The following is a 22534-nucleotide window of genomic DNA, read 5'->3' as shown; positions in this document are numbered from 1 at the left end:
GGTTTTTGTCTGTGTGTCACTTTGATGAATCAGGGTGGAGCTTAAACAATATGACACAGGCTGAGGTGAATGTAAAAGATGTTGCTCAAATGGATTATTTCTGCGTGGAAACATTTTGTCTTCAGGCAAACTGGACACTCATCTTGCTCTCTTTGCTGATGCACTCGATGGCGGTATTGAGATGGGCGACATGACTCACCACCCAGGGCATCAGTCTGTTAGGGGGGCAGCGAGAGGCATTTACATTCATCAAGCTTCAAGCGCCGTTTTATTGCTTGTGTCTTCAACAAGCCTGAACTCAAGTGAGTTCCAGATCTGAAATGCGCAGACAGACCGGACCTGAACTGCGTTGCTCAACACTGAAGAGAGATTCTTTGAAACACGCCTTATTTAACGTCTTCCCATTGGTGAAAACACAAAAAGGTACAATTATTGTGTCAGAAGATTGAGGTGAACACAATGGCATCAGAGCACAGACAGATAAATCCTGAAATCTGTCTGCTCGGTGTACCTGTCCCAGAGAGTCAATGCTTCTAGAATAACACTCTGCTCCATTGACAACCACTAGTAATTACCTTTAAAGGATATATATTTTTAATCTCTTTCTTTCAACCATGATTTCTTTGGTTAATTTTTACACAGAGGTCGTATTTGTGTAAAAAATACACAAATGGCGCAAGATGCCCCGTCAGAAGGTTCACACAGAAATCCAAATCAGATGTGATCACTAAAGCTAACACATTGTGTTCTGATTTAAAGAAATGGAAGAACAGCTGAGAAACAAAGTTATTGAGATTCAATGGGATGTAAAGGGTTGTAACGCTACTTCTAAGGGTTTAGGACTCCAGTCAAACAAAATCAGAGCCAATTTGAACAAATGAAACAATGAGCAGTGGGGAGAACTTTCCAAGAGTGGTCGGCCGACCAAAATCCTCCTAAAAGTGTATCCATGACTCATCTAGGGGGCAACACAAGCACCCAAAGTCACAACTGAATCTCTGCAAGCCTCATGGCCAGTTCGCATAGCGAGATTCTTGATGGCTTTCACCCAAAGTCTCAAGGACATGGAGAGGAATCAAAGATACGCAGAGGACCAAACAACTGCAAGCAGAAACTCCGATGGATGTTGGAAACTATCTCCGTTGCCTCTTCCCAGTCCACTACGTTTATTTACCTTGAACTCACACTGGATCTCGAGAGGTTTTACGAGACTTCCCGTCTGAAACGTGAATGTCGGCGAGTGAAATCGGTTCATGTTGCTCCTTGGATGCCACGCACCATTCATGCACACACACACATTCACACACGGAAAAAATATCATGTGACACATGAAAAAAAGGCGGAAACTTTTGCAAAGTGTGCGTCTGATTACATCTGGTGAAAAACTGACTCAGCAATTCAGATGGAGAACATCATCAAACATGGTGATAGGATTGACAGAACCATAAATCCTCTTCCTTATGAAAAAGGACAACAAGTGGCCATCGGTTACTGACTGGTCAATCTCTGCACCTGTTTAAACCAAAGGAGGTTCAATGCCTGTGGTCCATGTCTCCAGCTGATTTGTAAAAACATGAGCAGGGTTTTCAAAAATAACCCGACCGTGACTGAATTAAAACCAAGAAGAGTCCCAAAACAAATGTGTCTCCTCAAGGTGAGGAAGCAAGTCAGAAAGCGTTTTGGGGATCATAACTCCACCCAACCCAACTCACACCTGGAGACGTGCACGTGCCTGAAGGATCAACGCTTCACTGTTGCATTTAATTTCACATTTTGGCCCCCACCCCCACGCTCTCTCTATCTTTCTCTCTCTCTCTCCAGAGTCTTGTCTGGTTTCTTGTCAGTGGGCTCCGGGCAAGCTTCATTAGTCGTCACGGGGAGGCAGCGCCGTGACTCACTTGCCTGCGTGGAGGGACCAATGGGCAGCCTCAGCCTCCGATATAAATAACGAATAGACGATATTCTTGAGAGAGGAGCGGGAGTTGAGGGGGCTCAGCGTGCGCTCGCAGCAGGATTGGATTCATCCAGAGCGCTCCCTCCGTCAATGGACTGCTTCTTGTCGCGCGTGTCGTTCAGTTAGTGCGTGGAGTCGATAACCTGAGCGGGTAAGATCCGTCCACCCTTCCTTTCGTCTCCGTCGCGTTTATTGACAGGCGTCCGAGGACAGGTGACGGACTGGGCATCATAAACCCGGAGCTGGCGTCATGGAAACATAAATAAACACTAATAATGATGATGATGATAACGCCGGTTTTAGATTAAAATACTCAATTACTTTTGATATTTGAAATCCTAGAAGAATGTCAGAACGTGTTCTCTCCCCCCCAAACCTCACACCTTTATGACATTTTTTTTTCTAGACTGCGATGTTTTATAGATCAAATGGATTCTTAATAGAGCAAAAATCAGTCTAAATGTTTTCCGTGTCCTTGTGCTCCTTCGGAAAAATATCAACTGGTGCGACGGGCGACTGTGGATGCGCGACAATAAATCGCAAATGTTTTATTTTTAATTTATATGCAGCCTATATTTTTCTGGGGGTCTAATGAATCATTTCTAAGTGGGGGACTTAAGACGTTGGAAGACGCAGTGATGGAGGAGTCTGGTTTGTCCCTGTCAATCATTCTCATTATGTGCATTATGTTTCGAAATTGTTGCAAATCGTTTCAATCATTTAAAAATATCCATGCGGGAATCGCCTCGTCTCAAACATCTGCATTTTGACGTGCACCTGTTCTGTTCGTGTCGTGCGCAATTCCTTTCCAACTGCGCGTTTTGGTCGATGCCCACAGCTCCGGGCTTGGTCTGCGGAAACATATACATTTATTTATTCGTATTTATTTATTTTCATCAGGTTTCACCATACCCTCCCCCTACCTCCATCCCCACCCCCACCGTTTCTATTTGCAGGTGAATCGTCCCCCAGCTTTGGACACCAAATAACGAAGATAGAGATGGCGACGTCCGAACCCAGAGCCGCCGGGGAGGAGCAGGACCCCAACGCGGCGAATTTAAGACCCCCGTCTGGAAGTAGGTCCTCACACCGATCCGTGTCCTCTTTCAGGAGTTGCCCTCAGACAAGACAACAGCTCAATGACAAGGCCGTTGGTGCCTTGCTGAAAGGCACTTTTGAACCCAGTCCAATTCCCCTCACCTCTCTCTCTCTCTCTCTCTCTCTCTCTCTCTCTCTCTCTCTCTCTCTCTCTCTCTCTCTGTCTCTCTCTTTCTGTCTCTCTCTCTGTCTCGCCCGGGCCATTTGCTGTGCGGGCTCCGTCGTTAATCATCCCGGTTAAAAACAGAGCCATTACAGCAGCCTGTCGCTGTCTGGCGGATCAGCAGTGCGCGCCGGGCAGCAGACAAGGCTGAAATAACGCACTATTAAAGCCAGTCTGAGCGACAGCCTCCCCTATAGGAAACACATGATGATAATTCACAATAATTCACAGCTTCAGTTTGATTCTTTTTTCTTTTTTTTGATGGGCTCTTATTCGTTCACATCTACTTCTGACTTCTTAATATACCACAATAAAACCGAAATATATATATATATATATATATATATATATATATATATATATATATATATATATATATATATATATATATATATATATATATATATATATATATATATATAGCCTATGGTTAATTAGTCATATCTTCAGTCTGTGCCGCAAGCACATAATGGACTCTATTAGAACACGTTTGAGCGGCCATCTGCAACGCAACGCGGAGGGAACAAAAATATACTACTACTACTACTACTACTACTACTACTACTAATAATAATAATAATAATAATAATAACAGGGTGTTGTCCTCAGGCAGTCAGCAGCGAGGAACCGCCAGTTCAGGGGTGGGTGGTGGGGGGTCAGTGAAGCAGGACATATGACATTTTCTTCTTTTGTTTTTCTTAAACGAAACATTCCGGAGTGACGGTTTTATATTTATGGCCTTTGGGTGGCAAGTGGACGTATCTCAAACTGCCGCATTTATCCCCAAGGGCGAATCTGTACCCCCACAAAGACGCGTTGGAGGAAAACAAACACAAAACAAAACAAAAAAACAAGAAAAAGAAAATCTAAACTAAAATGTTCGTTTTGTCTGCTGCTGCTGATGATGATGATGCTGGATGTTGCCATTATCTATTTTCTGTGCTCCATCTCACGCCTGGCGCCTTGTGTCTGTGCGTGGGTGTTTTTTGTGTCGTGGTACGTGAGATCGCTTGAGCATGTAAAAACACATTTTTTGTTTTGTTGCTCTGCTTTCTTTTGTTTTATAGAGTTCCTCATCGGGTGCTTTATGTAGGCCTTGTCGCTTCCTTCAGGCTGCAGTGCTTGAGTTCTGTGCACTGACAAAACAAGCTGTTAGGATTTCCAAAATAAAAGATTTTGTAGGGTAAAAAGATTTTGTAATTCTTTGGGGGGATAATTTTTTGCGCAAATATCTATGAGTAGAGATTATGTTTTTTTTTTTTTGTTTGTTTGTTTGTTTGTTTTGTTTTCTGGCTTATAAAGAAATTATTTCATACTGTTTTAAAGATGTATTTATTTGACAAACATGCAGCTACATGTCACTTAGTATTACCTAAATCATTTCTATTTGCTAGATGCCTCAATAATGAGATTTTTGGTAGTCATTTGTGCTTCTTGTTGAAAAGAAACAAAAACATGACAATTTGATTAGCATGGTGCTAACCTAATGAGAGCCTCAGGGTTAAGAAGCTGTGAAATATTGACAATGCTGTACAGAAAAAAAAACACGTTAGCATTTAAGCTACAAAGCCAACATAATAGCTTGTTTGGATATTTTTTTTAGTCAGAGATATTCGTCTCAATATTTCTGAGTATTAATATGATAAAGGTCCAGCAGTTAAAATCCCAACTAACTCTTGAGATGTGCTAACTCAACAGGAGCTACTTAGCAAGTTTAGCGTTAGCATCAGCACTTCTCCTGATCAGGACACAAAGAGGACACAATGGTGGCTTGTAAACCTTTCCATGGTAACCACAGCTAACACGTGCTTCTCCCGTTGACTCATGGTTAAAAGCACCACTTGCTAGCAGGTTTAGCATTAGCACAGTTTCTAAACAGGCTAAATGTGAAATGTATGTTTCACCACGAAAACATTTTACACTTCTTTAACTTTCACTAATGTAAAATTTAACACTTAGTTATTGAATGTTATACTGTATTTACAAGTTAAAATGCTCGCTAAAATTTGATCATTTTAATGCTTAAGATTTAACTCAGAAATGTATTTTTATAGGGCATAAATTAATCCAAAAAAATATTCAGGAAAAAAAAGGTTTTAAATTATTTTATCAATTTTGTTGATTAAATCCCATCACATTGTAGGCACAAGAAACTTCACTTGTCAGCATATATGACATTAGCATTAGCACTAACCGCTAACTTGACTTCTTGTTGTGGCACAAGTCTTTTGATTTTTGATTTTTGTTGCACTATATATACCCAGAATCCTTTGCTGGACGCCACACATGAAGAATAAGAATAACAGTGGCGTGAACCAATATTTAATTCTGATTTAAATGTTTCTATAGGACGTTCCCAAAGACAAATGCTGTTACAATTGAAACATTTTTGAAACATTGTCTTTATGTGACTCTTGATTTAAAAATATATATATATAAGTAGTTTTATTGGTTCATATTTAATGTCCTCCTAAATTAATTTTTTACAGTGCATCGGATGCAAGGTGTAGCTTTCTACTTCCAGCTTGCCCCAAATCACGCCCATTTCCAGCCACATATCCTTCGTTGCACTCAATTAATTTCTCGTCCGTGGGCTCATTTCACGGGTGTTAATTCCAGCCAGCCCCTTGGCTGGGTTCCGAGCCGGCGTGGATGGGCCCCTCGGTCCCTATTGATTGGAACCAAATCGGAAATGTTTTAAAACTACTCTCTCTGAAATACAAAGGGGGTAACGGCGCAGAGGATTTAATTAGAGGGCAAAAAAAAGGCCAAACAATTCTGTGGATCAAAAATAATAATAAAAAAAGGGAAGGAGAATATGACCCACATGACCTGAAGAGCCGTCGCTTCACGCTGTGCTCGCTCTGTGTGTGCTCCGTCGTCATCCGCCTCTGCACGGCCTGCACAACACACACGCACACAGACGCACACCCAAACAAAACTCAAAGACGTTCATTCTGTTTTAGCCTACGAGTATGCGTGGATGCACGGATGCACACGGAAACTGGGGATGAAGATTTGCGGTAAGTTCTGGTTCGAGCCCATCAATCACTTCCTGTCACGATTTCACCACCTTGTGTGCCATATATCAGGAAGACGGGATTTTTTTTTGTTGTTGTTTTTTGTCTCCTCTGTCTGACATTTCATTCGAGAAAAATATGCGTATTACTGTGCAATTTTTTCTTCGAAACCGGTCATTTACTGCAGTTTTTCGCGTGTTTGTTTTCACCCATTTGGAGGCCTGCTGAAATGTAGGCCATTGCTTGGAGCTGAGCTGCTCATACAGGCCGTGTCCTCCACTGTCACTTTGCGTTTCCATCTCCCAAAGGTCGGCGGGCATTAGCCCCCTAACGTGCGGTGGTGACACCCCCCACAACCCGCTCCCTGACCAACGTGTCCTTTCCTTATCAGCACCGAGAAGAAAAGCACTTTCGACACGTCGAGGAGGGGGAGGAGAAAAAACCCAAACAAAAAACAACGAAATATTCCTTGAATTAAATACAACATTTTCGTCTCAATTTGATGAAAGTGGTATTATTATTTTATTGTTATTTTTATTTAAAAAAATAATAAATCTGAGGCTTGTTTTTGTGACCACGGATGATGTGGATTTACGAAATGGAGATGAAGGTAATCAAACGGAATGTTATTGACCTGCTCGTCTCACCAGAAATCAATGAAAGGCCTCAGGAAGCACGACAAGCCAGCGATCCTTTTGTTGTTTTGTTTTTTTGTCGTCTTTCATTTTAATTTATCATTTCGACTTGGACGACGTCGTGCTTTGAGGGCAGGTGGAGTGAGGACGTTTACAATGTCACGAAGACATTGCTTTATAATAAGAGACATAACTACGCCTTCAGATAAAAGGGTTTCGAGCAGGCGTGAACGGGACCTCTATGTTTTTACGCATTTATCTACAGAAAGCCATTTAGTGAGGAGCCGCTTGATTAAGCGGCTGAACGTAAAATAGGCCTCCCACTGGGCGCGCGCAGGCAGACTACCTCGGGACAATGTTCGGCCGTCAGTAACCATTGGGTTTGTATTTAGCGGCTGCGTGGAACATCGCCCCGGGCTGCCGTGCCGTTGTACTGAGTGGGCCTGTTGTTGCTCCCTGCTGGTAGGGACTGACTGTGCTGTCCCTGGGCGGGACCCCCTCCTCCCCCTCTTCCGGGTCCTCGAGTCCCAACATCGGCGCGTGCTGCTGGCCTATTTAAGGCTGACCTGCCCACGCCAATTTGCATTCCACATGGTTCAGATCATATGAAACGGGTCTTTTCGGACATTCATCGTCTCATGATTTTGTGGCATAAACTCATTTTTATTATTTCTTTATATATATAGCCTATATATATATTCTTGTTTTTCCGAGTGTAATGGAGGTGCTTGGAGATAACGCGTTCTCTTCGTCGTGCAACACTTTAGGCTTCCTGCAGAAGAACAACAGCCTGGAAGAGAGAGGCAGGCTCGCGGGCCAGAAGAACCTGCTCTCGTGCGACAACAGTGACAGGGACTCGCGCTACCGCCGCACAGAGACGGACTTCTCCAACCTGTTCGCCCGAGGTGAGACCTTCACACCTGGTCGTAGTGGTGGGCCTAAAACTCTGCTTTTAGCAACGCCTTGGTACTGAAGTGTTCCCAAAAGCGCTTCCTCGTTGTTTTTTCTGTGTCGCTGGCCTGTCGTTCTTACTGTAAGTCCACAGGTGTTCGTAATTAGCTAAATTTATAAAGTTTGTGAAATTATATCTGTTTTGTTTCATGTCCCCTCCCCCCCGAGAAGCACAATTAACTAGCTATTAAGACAAATTAATTAATGTTATTGCTTGTTTTCACCTGTTAGACTATTTACGACGCTTAAATTTGCTCCTAATTAGATTTTTTTTATGATTTAAGGGCTATTTCACCTCAACCATCTGTAGTACTGCTGTTTCAAAGTGTATATAAAACAATAGTAAAACCTGATTTTGACTATTATGAAAGCGCAATAAATTCTTGGACAGGTCAAATTTGGATGTATTTCACCTATGAAAGATTCAACAAAATGCATTCTTTTGATTTGTGCAACCTTTATTTTCAATTGGCAAACACTGGAAATGTGATTTGCAGCTTTTTAGGTTCTTCTTCGCCTCAGCTCAGAAAACTGCAGCACATAGGTCAAACCTGGAAGTGACCTGGCACAAATACTTTAGAAATTGTATAAAATATAGTTTATGAAGCTTTTTTTAATTCAGTTTGTTGAAACTCGAAAAGAAGAATGACTTGAAGGTGCTCAGCTTGTTCGCCGCCTTAAACGGGGTCCAGCCAGAAAACTGCAAACTAAAATCTGGACAGAATTATTCTGCGTCAATGACAGGTTTCAGGAAATACAATTTGTGAAACATTTATCCTATTCAGATTATAAGACTCTTTATACTTGCACACAACTTTAAATGAGGTTTGGTCTTGTCAACTGTATGAACTTTCAGGTCAAATCCTTTCGGTTATTCTACGCTAATTAAAGCTTTTCTGAAATATAGTTTGCAACTTCAGTTTTTTTCTGAATACTCAAGAAGTATTTTAAAACCTGTTGGGTTTACATGATGTCCAGCTTGAAAACTATTTAATAAAAAACTCAAAATTTCTCAAAACTGCCCTGGTAAAACTTAAGTTTGACTAAGTATTGTGATTCATTTAATGCAGCCATTTTGTCTAAAACCATCATAGATTCAATGTTCAGCATTTCACATTACTGCGTGACAACTTGGCTGCAAGGAAGTTTTTATTAATTATTAAAGGTAATTATTCTCATTGGTCACTCAATTAGTCCTTTTAAAGTTTAGTGCAGTTATCAAATAAGCCTGTTGTCGTCTTCAAGCTATTTGATTCCAACTGGCATTGAGACACAAGATGAAAATAAACAAACATTTGGAGATCAAATTGAATTTGGTCGTGTTTAAATATGTTTGAATTTCGAACAAGGACCGGTTTTAAATTCACCGCTGAGCTTTCTTCCCTCTAACTCTCCCCCTTCCACTTCTTAGACCTTTTGCCAGCCAAAAATGGAGAAGAGCCCACCATACAGTTTTTGCTGGAGGTTGTTGAAATCCTCACAAACTACATCAAGAAAACCTTTGACCGCTCCACGAAGGTGCTGGATTTCCACCACCCTCACCAGCTGCTGGAGGGCATGGAGGGTTTCAACCTGGAGCTGTCTGACCAACCGGAGTCCCTGGAGCAGATCCTGGTGGACTGCAGGGATACGCTGAAATATGGCATCCGGACAGGTGAGCAGCAGCTCGTATAATGAGTTCAGTAGATGCGCAGACACAAGGTGTGTGTGCTAATTGCTGCTGGCTAGTCTGAAGGAGCTGAGCAGAGGAGTTTCTGGGGAGGGCTGCTGTGTGTAGCAGAACCTCGAAAACCGCAGCTTCAAGGTGGAGCTTCGTTTTTGAAGGCACTTTTGCACAGCTGGATGGTTGCCATGGGAGATTAAAGTAGTTCTCAAACAGGTGTGAAAGTATGACTTTATAACATGACGTAAAGCTTAAAAAAATGTATTTCACACAATGCTACCCTTTAATTTTACACAGTTACATAGGAAAATTACTTCAAATAGTTAAACTGTTGGCCAAAAGCTTGCTAAAATATTACTGGTTTAGCAAAGTGACTTGGTTACAATTTTTCAGGCTGAAGAAAATGTATAATTACATTTTCAAATCAATATTTACTTTTAAATTAAGCGTCAGAAAAACAAAGAGGGTTTTTTTTTCCACACATGTAGTCCATTAAGATAACTATTACCTTATGTGTTTCCCCTTGCTATTCATTTGACATCCCCTCCTGTTTCCCCCCATGACTTATTAAACCGAGTGCAGCCTGAGGGCGATCCTGACGTGGGCTGTTTCAAGCTGCTAAAACGACAAAGCTCAAACTGTCCCCTGGGTTTTACCCCATGCTTGTTCAATTCAGCCTCTGTTTTTCTATTCGTTATAAAGCACTGCCAGGAGGATTTTATTGTGTGTGTGTAGGCTGAAGTGGAGCTCTCCACAGTGCTGAAACAGAAAGTGGACCATTTCTTCCGATGGCAGTAACAGCAGATATACCAGCTCTTTTTTCTGTGATACTTAGTATGCATCTCTTCATCATGTAAACCATGTAGAGAGCTCACATCCTTGGCCGAGTGTTGGCTGTATGTGAGCACCTTGCAGTTTAAACAGCTGTCACCCAGGGCAAATATTGCATACTAAACGTTCATGTTTTATCTGTTGTTTTCATTGGTGACCAGAGAAAGAAAAACACTGAGCACCGCAGCTCTTCTGTTTGTTCTGTTTTTGTTTTTTTCCACTCAAATCATAATCAGATTGTCTGTAGTGCATGACATAAACTCAATTTAGTTGTTCGCTCTGTATATAAAACCTGCTGCAACCTGCTAATGCGGTCTGCATGTGTTTATTTGTTCAGGCCATCCACGGTTCTTCAATCAGTTATCTTCTGGTTTGGACATCATCGGTCTCGCCGGAGAGTGGCTCACTTCCACGGCGAACACCAACATGTAAGTCATACAGTCATGCAGGCCTCTGCTTGTCCTTGAGCGGGACACAGTTCATCTTAACATGTGTCACATAAGGACAACTGGGATTTCCTTTTTAAAGACTGCTGGAAATAGCCTATGGTCATTACCATAACAGGATGCAGCGGAAGGGTTTATGTCGGTCCCCTGAGCTCGCTCTGCCACAGGTCCCAACAACCACAAGGCTAGTTATATAAAGTGCTCTGTTTGTCCTGTTAAGACTTTGTATTGACAGATGCAGGACTCCGCTCTGCTATTGTGCATATCAGAGGCCGCAATGCCCCAGGGGTGGTTAGATTGCATATTGATCTCAGGTCAGACTTACATGGTGGCCCAGTCTGATGGAGGGCGTGAACCACATCTGCTTTAGATGCTCTTAATTCACATGAACCCACACAGTACATGTGCATGTTGATGAAAAAAGAGAAGAAAAGCCATTACCCTGATACGATCTGTAAAACAGAATAAGTAACACCAAGGTAATAGGTAAACGAACGTAATCCTTCTTAGAAAGTGGAAGGATGAATCCATCGTGTAAAGAAACAAAATTAGTCCAATATTTTCAGAGTTTTTAAACTTGAAATTACCAATATAAATTACCATTACATTGTACTACTACTACTAATAATCGTAACCTTTATCGTACACATCTGATAGAATATTCAATCGTTAGAATATTCACTGAACTTTGATCCAAAACCGCACAGCATTCTGGGAGATGTAGACAGTCAACCTCTCTCATCTAGCTGACAAGCTCACTCTTTGGTTACCTAGCAACAATGTGCTAGGTAAGTTGCACAGCAGCAGTTTCATGTTTTGCCAATGTGTCACATAATGACTTACAAATAAAAAAACTATGTGGAGTGAAAATGGGATAAAACAGGAAAGATAAAATCACTAGTTTGGCAGCATTTCAGGTATTTAAAACAAAAAAATTATCCATATCGGCTGATATTAATCGCTTATATAATTTTTCAGTCATGTCGTCCAGTCCTGGTTCTTAAAAATGTTCTTGCTTGTTCTAACTGCTTAATTAAATTCCTTTGCCTTGCTTTGAGTTTGATGCATTAAAGACCAAACAAACAAGCAATGCTATCCAGCCATGCTGGTGTCTCAGCTGGCCAGGCTGATCCTGATTGTTGTTGGGGTGTTGTGTACTGTAGAAGTGTCCTTAACTAAAAAGGAAGTGCAACAGAGCGTAGCGTACAACAAGGTATGATTTGACAATCATCTGCAAAGCGAAAAAAAACCAAAGTTATTGTTTCTGAGGGCATCAACTCAACAAGTTGAAGCCAACTTTGTCCTTTCATCTCTGAAATGATGCCTAGCTCTTTATCTGAGCGCCCCAAGCAGCAGTGAAACTACAAACTGAAGAACTTCCTTTGGTCTCAGGAAGGACAACACATTTAAGAATGAGTGCAATTTAGAGGCGTGTGCACTTTTCCTCTTTGTCCAAACCTTAAGCAAGCTTGAGCTATACGTACGGTTTCCAATCTGAAAATATATATTTAAAACGTCACTTTATTTTGGTAGAGATAATACATTGAAAGCTATTAATGTAGTGAACTAATAACATGCTATAATTTTATGCTGCTTCTTCAGATTTAACCGTGAACAGCAGCCATGTGGCATAAAACATGACACTGAACAAGCTGTAGGCAGCCGAAGAGAAAAAAAAAACTGCAACGACATTACATGAATTACCAAAAAGCTACAGCACTAAGTTAATTCATTTTTTTTCTCTAAACATTATCTCAAGAAATGACCTCTTCCTTAATCTACTCTCTCCCTTCTCATCTGCTGGTAGGAAGAATCCCCCAAGAGACAGGGCCATTGACTTTCCACACTCACACACCTCCATAACGACAACCGCACACGCACTTTCACTCACACACTCACACACTAGCCCCGGCCGTCCCAGATTCAGCAGCAAGTCTTTCCAGTCCATTGACTGCCGGCTCATTGTGAGCTGGTCTTAGCAGATAGGCCAGCTGGGCCCCACACTGACACACAATATCCTCAGGCTGCACAGAAAACCCTGTTACTGCGAGGAAACCGGCTGCCGCAGATCCCTGCAGAGTCCCCATTCCGCCTCTATTGTCTCCATGGTTATGAACTGAGTCCCTGCTCCTCTGAGTGGCGGAAAGCAGCGTTGTGTGTAGGGTCGGAGGGTTTAGCACATAAAAACACACATCCGTGCACGAATTCATCTAAGCGCGCACACACACTGCACGCCCTTGATGATGATAATAAGGGCATTTAGGGGCTGTCTCTGGGGGACAGGCAGGTGACTGAGGGGTAATTTTCACCCTGAAAAGACCAATGATTGGCTCTGATTGTGATAATGATCACCATTATTGTCATTACAGCATGAAATGACTCAGAGATAAGGAGAATTTTAAAAAGGTGCATCAGTTTTGTCCCGTTTTTGGGGGGATTGGTTTTAAAACCAGAGACAGTGATATGTTCTGGGGATTAAATATATGTATTATTTCTTTCAAAATCCATACTTCCAACATATCATAAAAGACTTTGATCTTGGTCTTTTTGTCATCTCTGCAGTTTTGTCCTTTTGTTGTTGTGGATGAAAGTCAAAGCCCATAAGTCACAAAAGGAGACTTTGTCTTTTTATGTCTGCTCAATGAAATTTAGCTTGCAGGGCAGTACATGGATTAGACCCAATCACAAAATATTCCTCTCTTTCAACCTTTTATCTCTTTTCTGTCCTGTTTCTAAGCTATCTCCTACACAGGGTGCTCATCATTTCACCATTTGCCTTCTCATTCCTTACGTAGTTGAAATAAATCGACTCTAAAAATAAATATTTATTGGAGGTCATCTAGAGTCATTTCGATACATTGAGGGGTGAAAAACCATATCCTATGGGAGTCAGCTAACCCAAACAGGGATGAGAAGCTAAAGATAGAGGGAGGAAAATGTTCTCTAATTACATCTACCTGAAATGAATTACATGAGATTCTGAGTTTTTTTAATGACAAACTATCTTCATAACTAGAGACGCAAATATTTCAGTGTCTAACGATTCAATTCCGATTCAGTGACACGATTTGATTCAGAAACAATTTTCAAAGAATTGTTCAAAATATAATTTTGCAGCAAAATGAAGCAGACTGAAATTGATTTTTGAATTGATTCAGAATTGCCAGGACTAAGAATTGTAGGGTTTTTTTCTGCACCTCTATTCAAAACAACTTACAATGAAAATATTATCTGAGACACAATGGATACAAAACAGACGTAGATATGGATGAAATAATAACTCAAAGGAACAAAACAGGGGATTGATTGGCAAATAGACCATCCCACTCTCTTCTCCCACCACAATGTCACCAAAACCAGTGTGGGTCAAGGAGAGGAGAGCCTACTTTTGTCACGGTGAAGCAGCGCCTCTTCAGTGATGGAAGCAGTGAAGTGTTGCATAACTGGCCTCCTTATAGGCGCGGTAAACAGCGACGTGTCCGGAGGCAGCGTGTAGAGAATGGCTCGTCACGTAACAAAGAGAGCAAAGGCGCGTGTGCTTGGTTGGAAGAGTCGGCTCTCTGTGTCAGATTTAACCTACTTTAAAGCAGTTTTGCTCTTTTGTCGTCGGTCGACATGCCTCTCATTTTATTGTTTTTGAACCAACATCACCTAGCATTTAAATCTACTCCTCGCCTCTTCTTCTGGATCTTAAAAAATTAAATTTTTCTATTTGGTTTGCAATATTTTTTGTTCTTTTAATGCGATGGTAAAATTCATTGATTCAGACTTTTTTTTAATTCTAGGGCCAACCAGGGCTGTTATCTCATTCAAACATACTCTCTCCTCCTTTCGTCCACACATCCACACACATTCGTGTTCTTTCAGCCGTCACATTGGCCCCATTCAGAGCTGTCGCCGGGACAGGCGGGACCGCCAGATAGCCATCAGGGCTTTGTGTGTTCTAATTAAACCACTCAATGATTTCAGAAGCCATTTCAATATGAATGTTTGTGGGTTGGCTCCTATCAGAAACTTTTTAATTAGCCCAGTCGGCTCTGTCCTGTGTGGATGGAAATGCACAAAGGCTAATGGAAACAATGGAAGAGATGTGTGTGGGTGTGCGCGTGTGTGTGCATGTGCTGATGTGTCTGTTTGGAGCCTCACATCTGCAAGTGCTGCATACCTTCATTTTCCAAATGTGTTTGCAATATGGAGCAATGTGCCGTCTTGATAATGGGACGGTATGACTCGCAGGTTTACCTACGAGATTGCTCCGGTGTTCGTGTTGATGGAGCAGCTGACTCTGAAGAAGATGAGAGAGATGATTGGCTGGCCAGGCGGAGAAGGAGATGGCCTCTTCTCACCAGGTCAGTTAATAAATCCCACTTTCGGTGGATAAGCTGAAGAAGTACGTGCTATAAAGGATCTTAATAATACTGTCACTAGAAGAAGAATCTGTGGTTTTCCTCAGAAAATACTTACATGGATCATTGGCAGGAATATTTGGGGCTTTCTAAGATGTTTATTTGGATGGCTCTTTTAACAAGGTAGTTTGAATGTACAATTTAAAACGTTACAGTCTTTCATAAAAAAATTGAGTTCAGTTGGTGTGAATGCTCCGTCATTCAGGCTCAATTATAACTAAAGTCTTAAATCATCACAACAATCAATAGATTTAGATTTAAAGTGACCTAGCTTTTCAACATGTTTCTTTCTGACTGGAAAAAACATTTTCCACTCTACTCTTTGTGGAAAAATATTTTAAGAAGGGAAATGTCCATGTTTGTTCTTTTCTCTGGCTGGTTCATAAACTCTGGCTGGTTTATGAACCAGCCAGAGTTAAATCCCAAAGAAAACCTGTGAAGGGAGCAAAGAAAAATCGTAATGTTATCGTCAATACTTTAAGTTCATTGGAAAATAGGAGCTGTCAAAAATATCTGTGGAAACGTGCAAAAAAAGCCAATAAATGCACTAATGCACTGAGTAATGTATAAGTAATTTTTGGAATGCAATTTTTGGGTAAAGTATACACAAGCTGTGTTAAATAATTGTATAATTTGATATTTAGAAAATAAATTGAATGGAAAGCAATTTTTAAACAACTTTTTTAATAAACAGGTTTTCTCTGATGAGATTTTTTTTTGTGGCCCATCAAAATGGGATTATTTCACAAAACTGCAGTGGAAACAGTATTTTTCTTCTTTTTTTTCACATCATCAGAGTGACATGATCAAACCATGAAGAAGACAACAAGAAGTAGTTGGAGGATCACAGGGTGGCATGTTTTTAATTACTTATCGCAAGGACGAACTTATGGACAAATGACGATATCAGCAATTCTTGTTTAATGGACTGTTCAACACTGCAGTTGTGAAACTATCAACATTCCTCTAATGCCGAAAAAACACAAAGTTTTGCGCACATTTGTAATGGAAATTTGCGCAAAAAGAAATGTATAGAAATAGTTTTTTTCTCCCAAAAATTTAATTTTTTTTTTCATTGTCTTCTTACGTTTGAAGACAAACTTCCTGGCTGAATAAAAATAACTTCAAATCTAAATCTGCCAGGGGAAAGAATAAATTTGAACTTGACTGTACAACCTCAGTGATATTTTGTTAATTGTTCCTAACAAGCCGCACCTCGCTCGCACAGTTTTTGTAGCCTTCAAGCATCTGACACGATTCTACCTGGATATTTGACCTCTGAACCTTTCATAATCTGTAGAGTTCACTTAACTGGTTGGTTTCATGATAGATGGGACTCTCAGGGGAGAAATCAGTAGATAGTTTTACCTATTTAACTCTTGACGTACTGTGACGTAGGAGGTTTTGGGGGTATTCCTCCTCGCTCATTATATTTTACTGAGTCTGGATGATTCTCTGCTGTGGAACTGAATTATGTCTTTCATTGACAGGAGGCGCCATCTCCAACATGTACAGCGTGATGATCGCTCGCTACAAGTACTTTCCTGAGGTCAAGACTAAGGGCATGTCTGCTGCTCCCCGCCTCGTCCTTTTCACATCCGAACATGTACGTCATCACACACCAACGCGCTACTCCACCCTTTGAAAATCTGGGGTTCAGATTTATTCATCAAGTACTCATAAGCTGAAATCTTCTGAAAAGTTTTTCAAATGCTTCAAATTTGAAAATATTGTGAGTTAATATCCATAATCATTTTGCTCTTGTTTAGTATTTCCAGGCTGGAAACTTTTTGAAAAATCGTTTCTTTTGTTCCCCGGAATCACAAACTTGGGAATCTCACGAAATTAAAATACCATTAAAAAGCAAAATCAGCAGAGTTGTCAAACTCAGAGCCAGTCCTTTAGTAGGCTAACATTTCTGTAATCATTTTTGGTGTTTTTTTCTGTTAATGATGGCGATTAAATGATAAAATTTTCACAGAAACTGAATTTGAGGTTTTTTGCAGTTTTAATGCATATTCATATCTGTGTAAATTATTGAGATGCAAAAGTTTTCTTAATATTTTCATCTTACATGAGTAAATTTTTTGTCTGATACTCAGACACAAAAACATGTTTAAGTGACAATAAGCGAGAAATATTACATGTATAATGAGTAGCATTAAAGAAGCAAGCTAATGCTATGGTTGCTGCTGCTTTTCTCTTCATTCACCTCTGGATTCACTGTGTGACTGAAGGGCGCCCCCTGCAGGTTAAATTGACAAATTGGCACAATTTGGCCCACGCTTATTCTCCAGCAATTAACTCACGTTTTACCAAAAAGTCTCATCTTATGACACATATTCAATTTTGACAAAAGCAGTTGCTAGTCATGCAAGGTAAACATTATTTCTAAAAAAAAAAAAACACTCTACTCTTTGTGGAAAAATGTTTTAAGAAGGAAAATGTTCATGTTTGTTCTTTTCTTCCTGCCAGATGCTCATTTTGCAAGAATTGCACACTCAACAGTTTTATTGCAAGCGAGAGAAAAAAAAAAATCAGTTAGCAATTATCTGACAAAAATGTTCAACCTTCTCCAAATGGGGCTGTTTGGTCATAGATGAAGTTTTTGTCTGATGTGTCTCCCTGCAGAGCCACTACTCTATAAAGAAGGCCGGAGCCGCTCTTGGCTTTGGGACCGATAACGTCATCCTGCTGAGTACTGACGAAAGGTTTGTTGAGGAAAAAGCTGCAATCTGAAAAAAAAAAAAACCGCTTGTATAAAAATGACGCTTGAAACCAAGAGTATAAATAAATATTGTTTTGCATGTTTTCAGAGGGAGAGTCATACCTGCAGACCTAGAGGCCAAAATCATTGATGCAAAACAAAAGGTTGGTGTCACTATTTCTACTCATTGTATGTTTTTCATTTTAACTCAGATTTTGATCCATCTATAATTTCTGTCTCCCCAGGGTTACGTGCCATTGTTTGTAAATGCCACAGCCGGTTCCACTGTGTATGGAGCATTTGATCCCATCAACGAAATTGCTGACATCTGTGAGAAGTACAACCTGTGGCTTCATGTTGATGTGAGTAACTAATAACTTGGGGTTCACATACATATGGATCAGAGATCCATCTGATCTTTAAACGTACTTATTTTATCTTCTCAGGGCGCCTGGGGCGGTGGACTGCTGATGTCTAGGAAGCATCGTCATAAACTAAATGGAGTTGAGAGGTAAGACAGCATGAGAACAGAAACGGTCTGTTTCTTGTGTCTGAGGAGTGTTTTCACACCTGATAGTCCAGTAGACTCAGTTCATATGTCTTAGGCAATAGACCACAAGTCATTTCTCCTACTAGTGTGAGACACAAACATTTGTTTTGGTTGCATTTACTCAGAATGCCGTGCACTACACTCCGGTTCCTACAGTCTCCGGTACACTTGGTGTCCACATGTGCATTGAAAACACATCAGAGTCCACTGATGTGGAACCGAGACTGACGTTTATGGGTAAACCAGAGTTTGTTTTTTTTTGGTCCACATCAGACTACATTTGCACGTTCAAGCTTCCTCAAACAAACCAAACTTTTTAGGCAAATGAACTACAGTTGAATTAAAGTGGATTAAATGGGGTTGGTGTGAATGCACCCTAATTCTGCTGGAGATTTTCATCCTTTAATGAGTGAATGAATGGACATATTTCACATAATGACATGTATTCAACATTGCAGGGCCAACTCTGTCACTTGGAACCCCCACAAGATGATGGGTGTCCCTTTGCAGTGTTCTGCCATCCTAGTCAGAGAGAAGGTACAAACAGAAAAATCAATATTTGTACATAAATATGTATTCCCTTCAAGTTCCAGCTGATCTGTTTAGAGGAGTCAGAGGGGAAGTGCTAAAGTTATGTGCCTTGTTTTTCTGCAGGGAATCCTTGCAGGCTGTAACTCCATGTGCGCTGGTTACCTTTTCCAACCAGACAAACAGTACGACGTCACCTACGATACAGGCGACAAGGCCATCCAGTGTGGTCGGCACGTCGACATCTTTAAGTTCTGGCTCATGTGGAAAGCCAAGGTGAGTTGGCTGACGAGTCATTAACTCAATAGGAATAGCTAATGTTCGCTTCTATACCAATAAACATTGGTTGAACAACGTTTCCCCTCAGGGAACAATTGGCTTCGAGCAGCACATCGACAAATGTTTGGACCTGTCTCAGTACCTGTACAACAAGATCAAGAACCGGGAGGGATTTCAGATGGTTTTTGATGGCGTGGTGAGCTTCAGCAGCTTTCAGTTTAAATTATACAGTGTATATTTGACTTTTTAATATAATTTTATTAATTACATATATAAATTGTGTGTGTATATATATATATATATATATATATATATATATATATATATATATATATATATATATATATATATATATATATATATATATATATATATATATATTTTTTTTTTTTTTTTTTTTTTTTTTACAAAAAGTAAAACAGTTTAATGACTAATGTGGCTGAATCATATTTGTTTGTGACTACAGCCTCAGCACACAAATGTCTGTTTCTGGTACATCCCACCCAGCCTGAGAGGAATGCCCGACAGCAATGAGAGGCAGGAAAAACTCCACAGGGTAACTTAGGATTCTTACCAAATTATTCACATTCTGGGAATTGTTTTCAATTCGTCTCATTATGAACACAAATTTAAATTTAATTGGAAGTTTATGTGACAGAGCAGCATGAAATTGCATGCAATTGTGTTTTCCAGTTTTCTTCAGGAAGAAAGATCTCAAAAGGTTTGCGTTATACCAATCCATTTCGACCTGCCTAACTAAAATCCAAGTGGTGACCTAATTAGTAAATAAATAAATGTTTGATTCTCAATGAAAATCCATTTGTTCCAACAAATGTCACTCTGCTCTGATTTTTATGTGTAAAAGAAAAAAAATTGCTTTAAGGTCATTTGTGCGCATATGTTCTGTTCAACTAACTAAATATTAGACTCTTATCACACTGAGAATATAATTCCCAGCGATCGTTGCCATCTAAGCAGTCCTCTGTGATATGAATATCACATTCCTTGATGTTGCAAAGATAATATATATTTGTGATTTATTGTGCACACACAGGCATTCAGGTTTGCTTCATAGTAACCTGTCGTTTTGACTCCACCAGGTTGCTCCAAAAATCAAGGCTATGATGATGGAGTCGGGGACCACAATGGTGGGCTACCAACCCCAGGGCAATAAAGTCAACTTTTTCCGCATGGTTGTCTCCAATCCTGCCGCCACCCAGTCTGACATCGACTTCCTGATTGATGAGATTGAGAGGATGGGTCAAGACCTGTAGATCTCTCTGCTATTCAGACAGCAAACTGTGGGGGGTTTTTTTGCCTCGAGCCAAACAAGCAAAAATACCAGTCACGTGAAACACCAATAGTTCTGCAGAAAGATGAATGAATAGTAAAGTCTGGTTTTGGTTTCTTTTTATTCAGGAGTAACTTACCTGAGGCATTCTACATGTTTCAGCAGCTGAAGAGAAACAAGTTCACATAGTAGATTAAATATATAACCTGTATCTGACATCTCCAGGTACAGAAAGCGTAGGATTTTTCTGTGATGTGGAGACTTTTAATATTTTAACGTAAATGTAACAATAAGACTCTCATTCAGACATTTCTCTTTTCAAGCTTGTGTGTGTGTGTGTGTGTGTGTGTGTGTGTGTGTGTGTGTGTGTGTGTGTGTGTGTGTGTGTGTGTGTGTGTGTGGGGTGTGTGTGTGTGTGTGTGTGGGGGTGTGTGTGTGAAGATTGTAAATTACAAAGATAGGGAAAAAAAGCACAGAAAAATTACTGAATAGCTTTGCTGCATCACACATTTGCTACTCATAATTGACTCATGGATGCTCTATGATATATATCTCTTACTCTCTATAAATGGAGCTGATATTTATTTTGTATGCACCAGCCTATTGATCCTAAATCATCGTGCTGAAGCGGCGTGTGTTTTTTGATGTCATGCGTTTCATGCTAACAGGCTATGCTAAGGCACTCTGCTAAAAGCATTTTATGTCCTCAGTAAATAGAGCTACAGTCTGCAATGTCTTCCCTCGTGACGATAAGCTCTTGTGAAAACCTTTGTCTCATTTAGGGCTGGCTCCCATTTGTTCGCAACAGTCACGCAATGCCAACAAGTGAGTTTAAACATTGGCAGTGAGTGAATATTTGCGCATATAAGAACATATTTATTTAGCATCCAGCATTTGCAGGATCATTTATTGCTATGTGGCGTTGTCTTTCTCTGTATTACGGTGTAATACATTTGTAAAAGTACTCTGCAGAATAAAGTTTATTTATAGTGACATTGTCTGCCAAAGAAAGAGAACCAGGACCAGAGCAACCCATTTGTTTTGTGTGAAACTTCTTCTAGATGTTTGTAAAAAGAAAAAAGAAACGTTGTTTATTGAGGCGTGATGCAATTTCTATTATTTGTTGATTTCTGTGAATGAGTCTTTGGCCTGAATGTTCTGAGATTAAGAATGAATCTATATAATCCTCTGGCTGTTGTGTCTGGCCTATTTTAGCAAGAAGCACAAGGATGCGAGAATGTACTCTCCTCTGGATACCAGGAAGAAAGTTATGACTGCTTGAACCCGAATGCATTTACCGTTGTATCGTGGATTCATTGTAATGCATATTGCTGTTAATCTCAGTGTTACAGGGGCCAAGTGGAATATCTCGTCTGACGGTTGCCGTTTCTGTCTTTGCACAATCTTCACCTTTCTTTCTTCCATTGTAAACAGATGTGTACTATATAAGATATATGTTAACAACATATTTATGGTAATTAGGGACCATATGTGAACAGCACAATTGCATATGTAATACTGTTATCTGTGTACTGGATGTTATCAGTGACTGTGACTAGTCTGAATTTTGATCAAGCCAACACCAAGGGACCTGCTCCCTTAGCGTTTTCAGAAGGCACTTTAACACAAACATACTGTTATGGAAAAATATATTGAATAAAGTCTATTAAATGGGGAAAAGTGCTTTATTTTCTATCTCTTCATTCATATCTAAATAAAATTCTGCTAAATATTTTGCCCTTAAGATGCTGTTATTATAGGTGGGATACTTTGAGTTTTAGCGTATTATTGCTTGGTACTACTGTGTTAACCACAAAAATTATAATAAAATTTTATTTTTTAGGTAAGTTTATGACTGAGCCTTTATAAAGCCATGAACAGAAATGTTACGCTTCTTCAAGACACCATTAACTAAACAAAAAGAGTGTGATTTATGTCACTGAGTTCCACACCACAAGTGCACTTAATCATATTTTCAATTTCACTGATATTTATTGGTGCTCTCATGGGAA

At 40.2% G+C, this 22534-nt stretch overlaps 1 protein-coding gene across 2 annotated transcripts; it reads left to right on the top strand.

The window, feature by feature from the left end:
• Positions 1 to 1836: 1836 nt before the first annotated feature.
• LOC129362208 (glutamate decarboxylase 1-like) lies at positions 1837 to 22205 on the top strand. 2 transcript variants are annotated; one of them, XM_055033639.1, is made up of 17 exons: positions 1837 to 2105; positions 2911 to 3030; positions 6182 to 6238; positions 7638 to 7775; positions 9233 to 9475; positions 10653 to 10743; positions 14998 to 15110; positions 16658 to 16773; positions 17799 to 17878; positions 17984 to 18038; positions 18120 to 18236; positions 18321 to 18385; positions 18883 to 18961; positions 19079 to 19228; positions 19320 to 19427; positions 19698 to 19787; positions 20332 to 22205. In XM_055033639.1, the coding sequence occupies exons 2-17, from the start codon at positions 2955 to 2957 to the stop codon at positions 20503 to 20505; spliced, it is 1752 nt and encodes a 583-aa protein (XP_054889614.1). In that variant the 5' UTR covers positions 1837 to 2105; positions 2911 to 2954; the 3' UTR covers positions 20506 to 22205. The 2 variants fall into 2 exon arrangements, with proteins under 2 accessions (XP_054889614.1, XP_054889615.1); XM_055033640.1 differs by lacking the exon at positions 6182 to 6238 and having other exon boundaries at positions 1838 to 2105.
• The last annotated feature ends 329 nt before the right edge of the window (positions 22206 to 22534 follow it).

Source organism: Poeciliopsis prolifica, unplaced genomic scaffold (assembly GCF_027474105.1).
Source record: "Poeciliopsis prolifica strain line A6 unplaced genomic scaffold, Auburn_PproV2 SCAFFOLD008, whole genome shotgun sequence".
In the NCBI taxonomy this organism is placed as follows: domain Eukaryota; kingdom Metazoa; phylum Chordata; class Actinopteri; order Cyprinodontiformes; family Poeciliidae; genus Poeciliopsis; species Poeciliopsis prolifica.
The sequence above is the reverse complement of the archived record's forward strand: the minus strand, read 5'-3'. Positions and strand labels throughout refer to the sequence as shown.

Coding starts and splice junctions, on each gene's coding strand:
- LOC129362208 (XM_055033639.1), top strand. CDS start 2,955: ATGGCGACGTCCGAACCCAGAGCCGCCGGGGAGGAGCAGGACCCCAAC. Junction 16,774..17,798: donor TCCTTTTCACATCCGAACAT/GTACGTCATCAC, acceptor GTCTCCCTGCAG/AGCCACTACTCTATAAAGAA. Junction 18,962..19,078: donor CCATCCTAGTCAGAGAGAAG/GTACAAACAGAA, acceptor GTTTTTCTGCAG/GGAATCCTTGCAGGCTGTAA.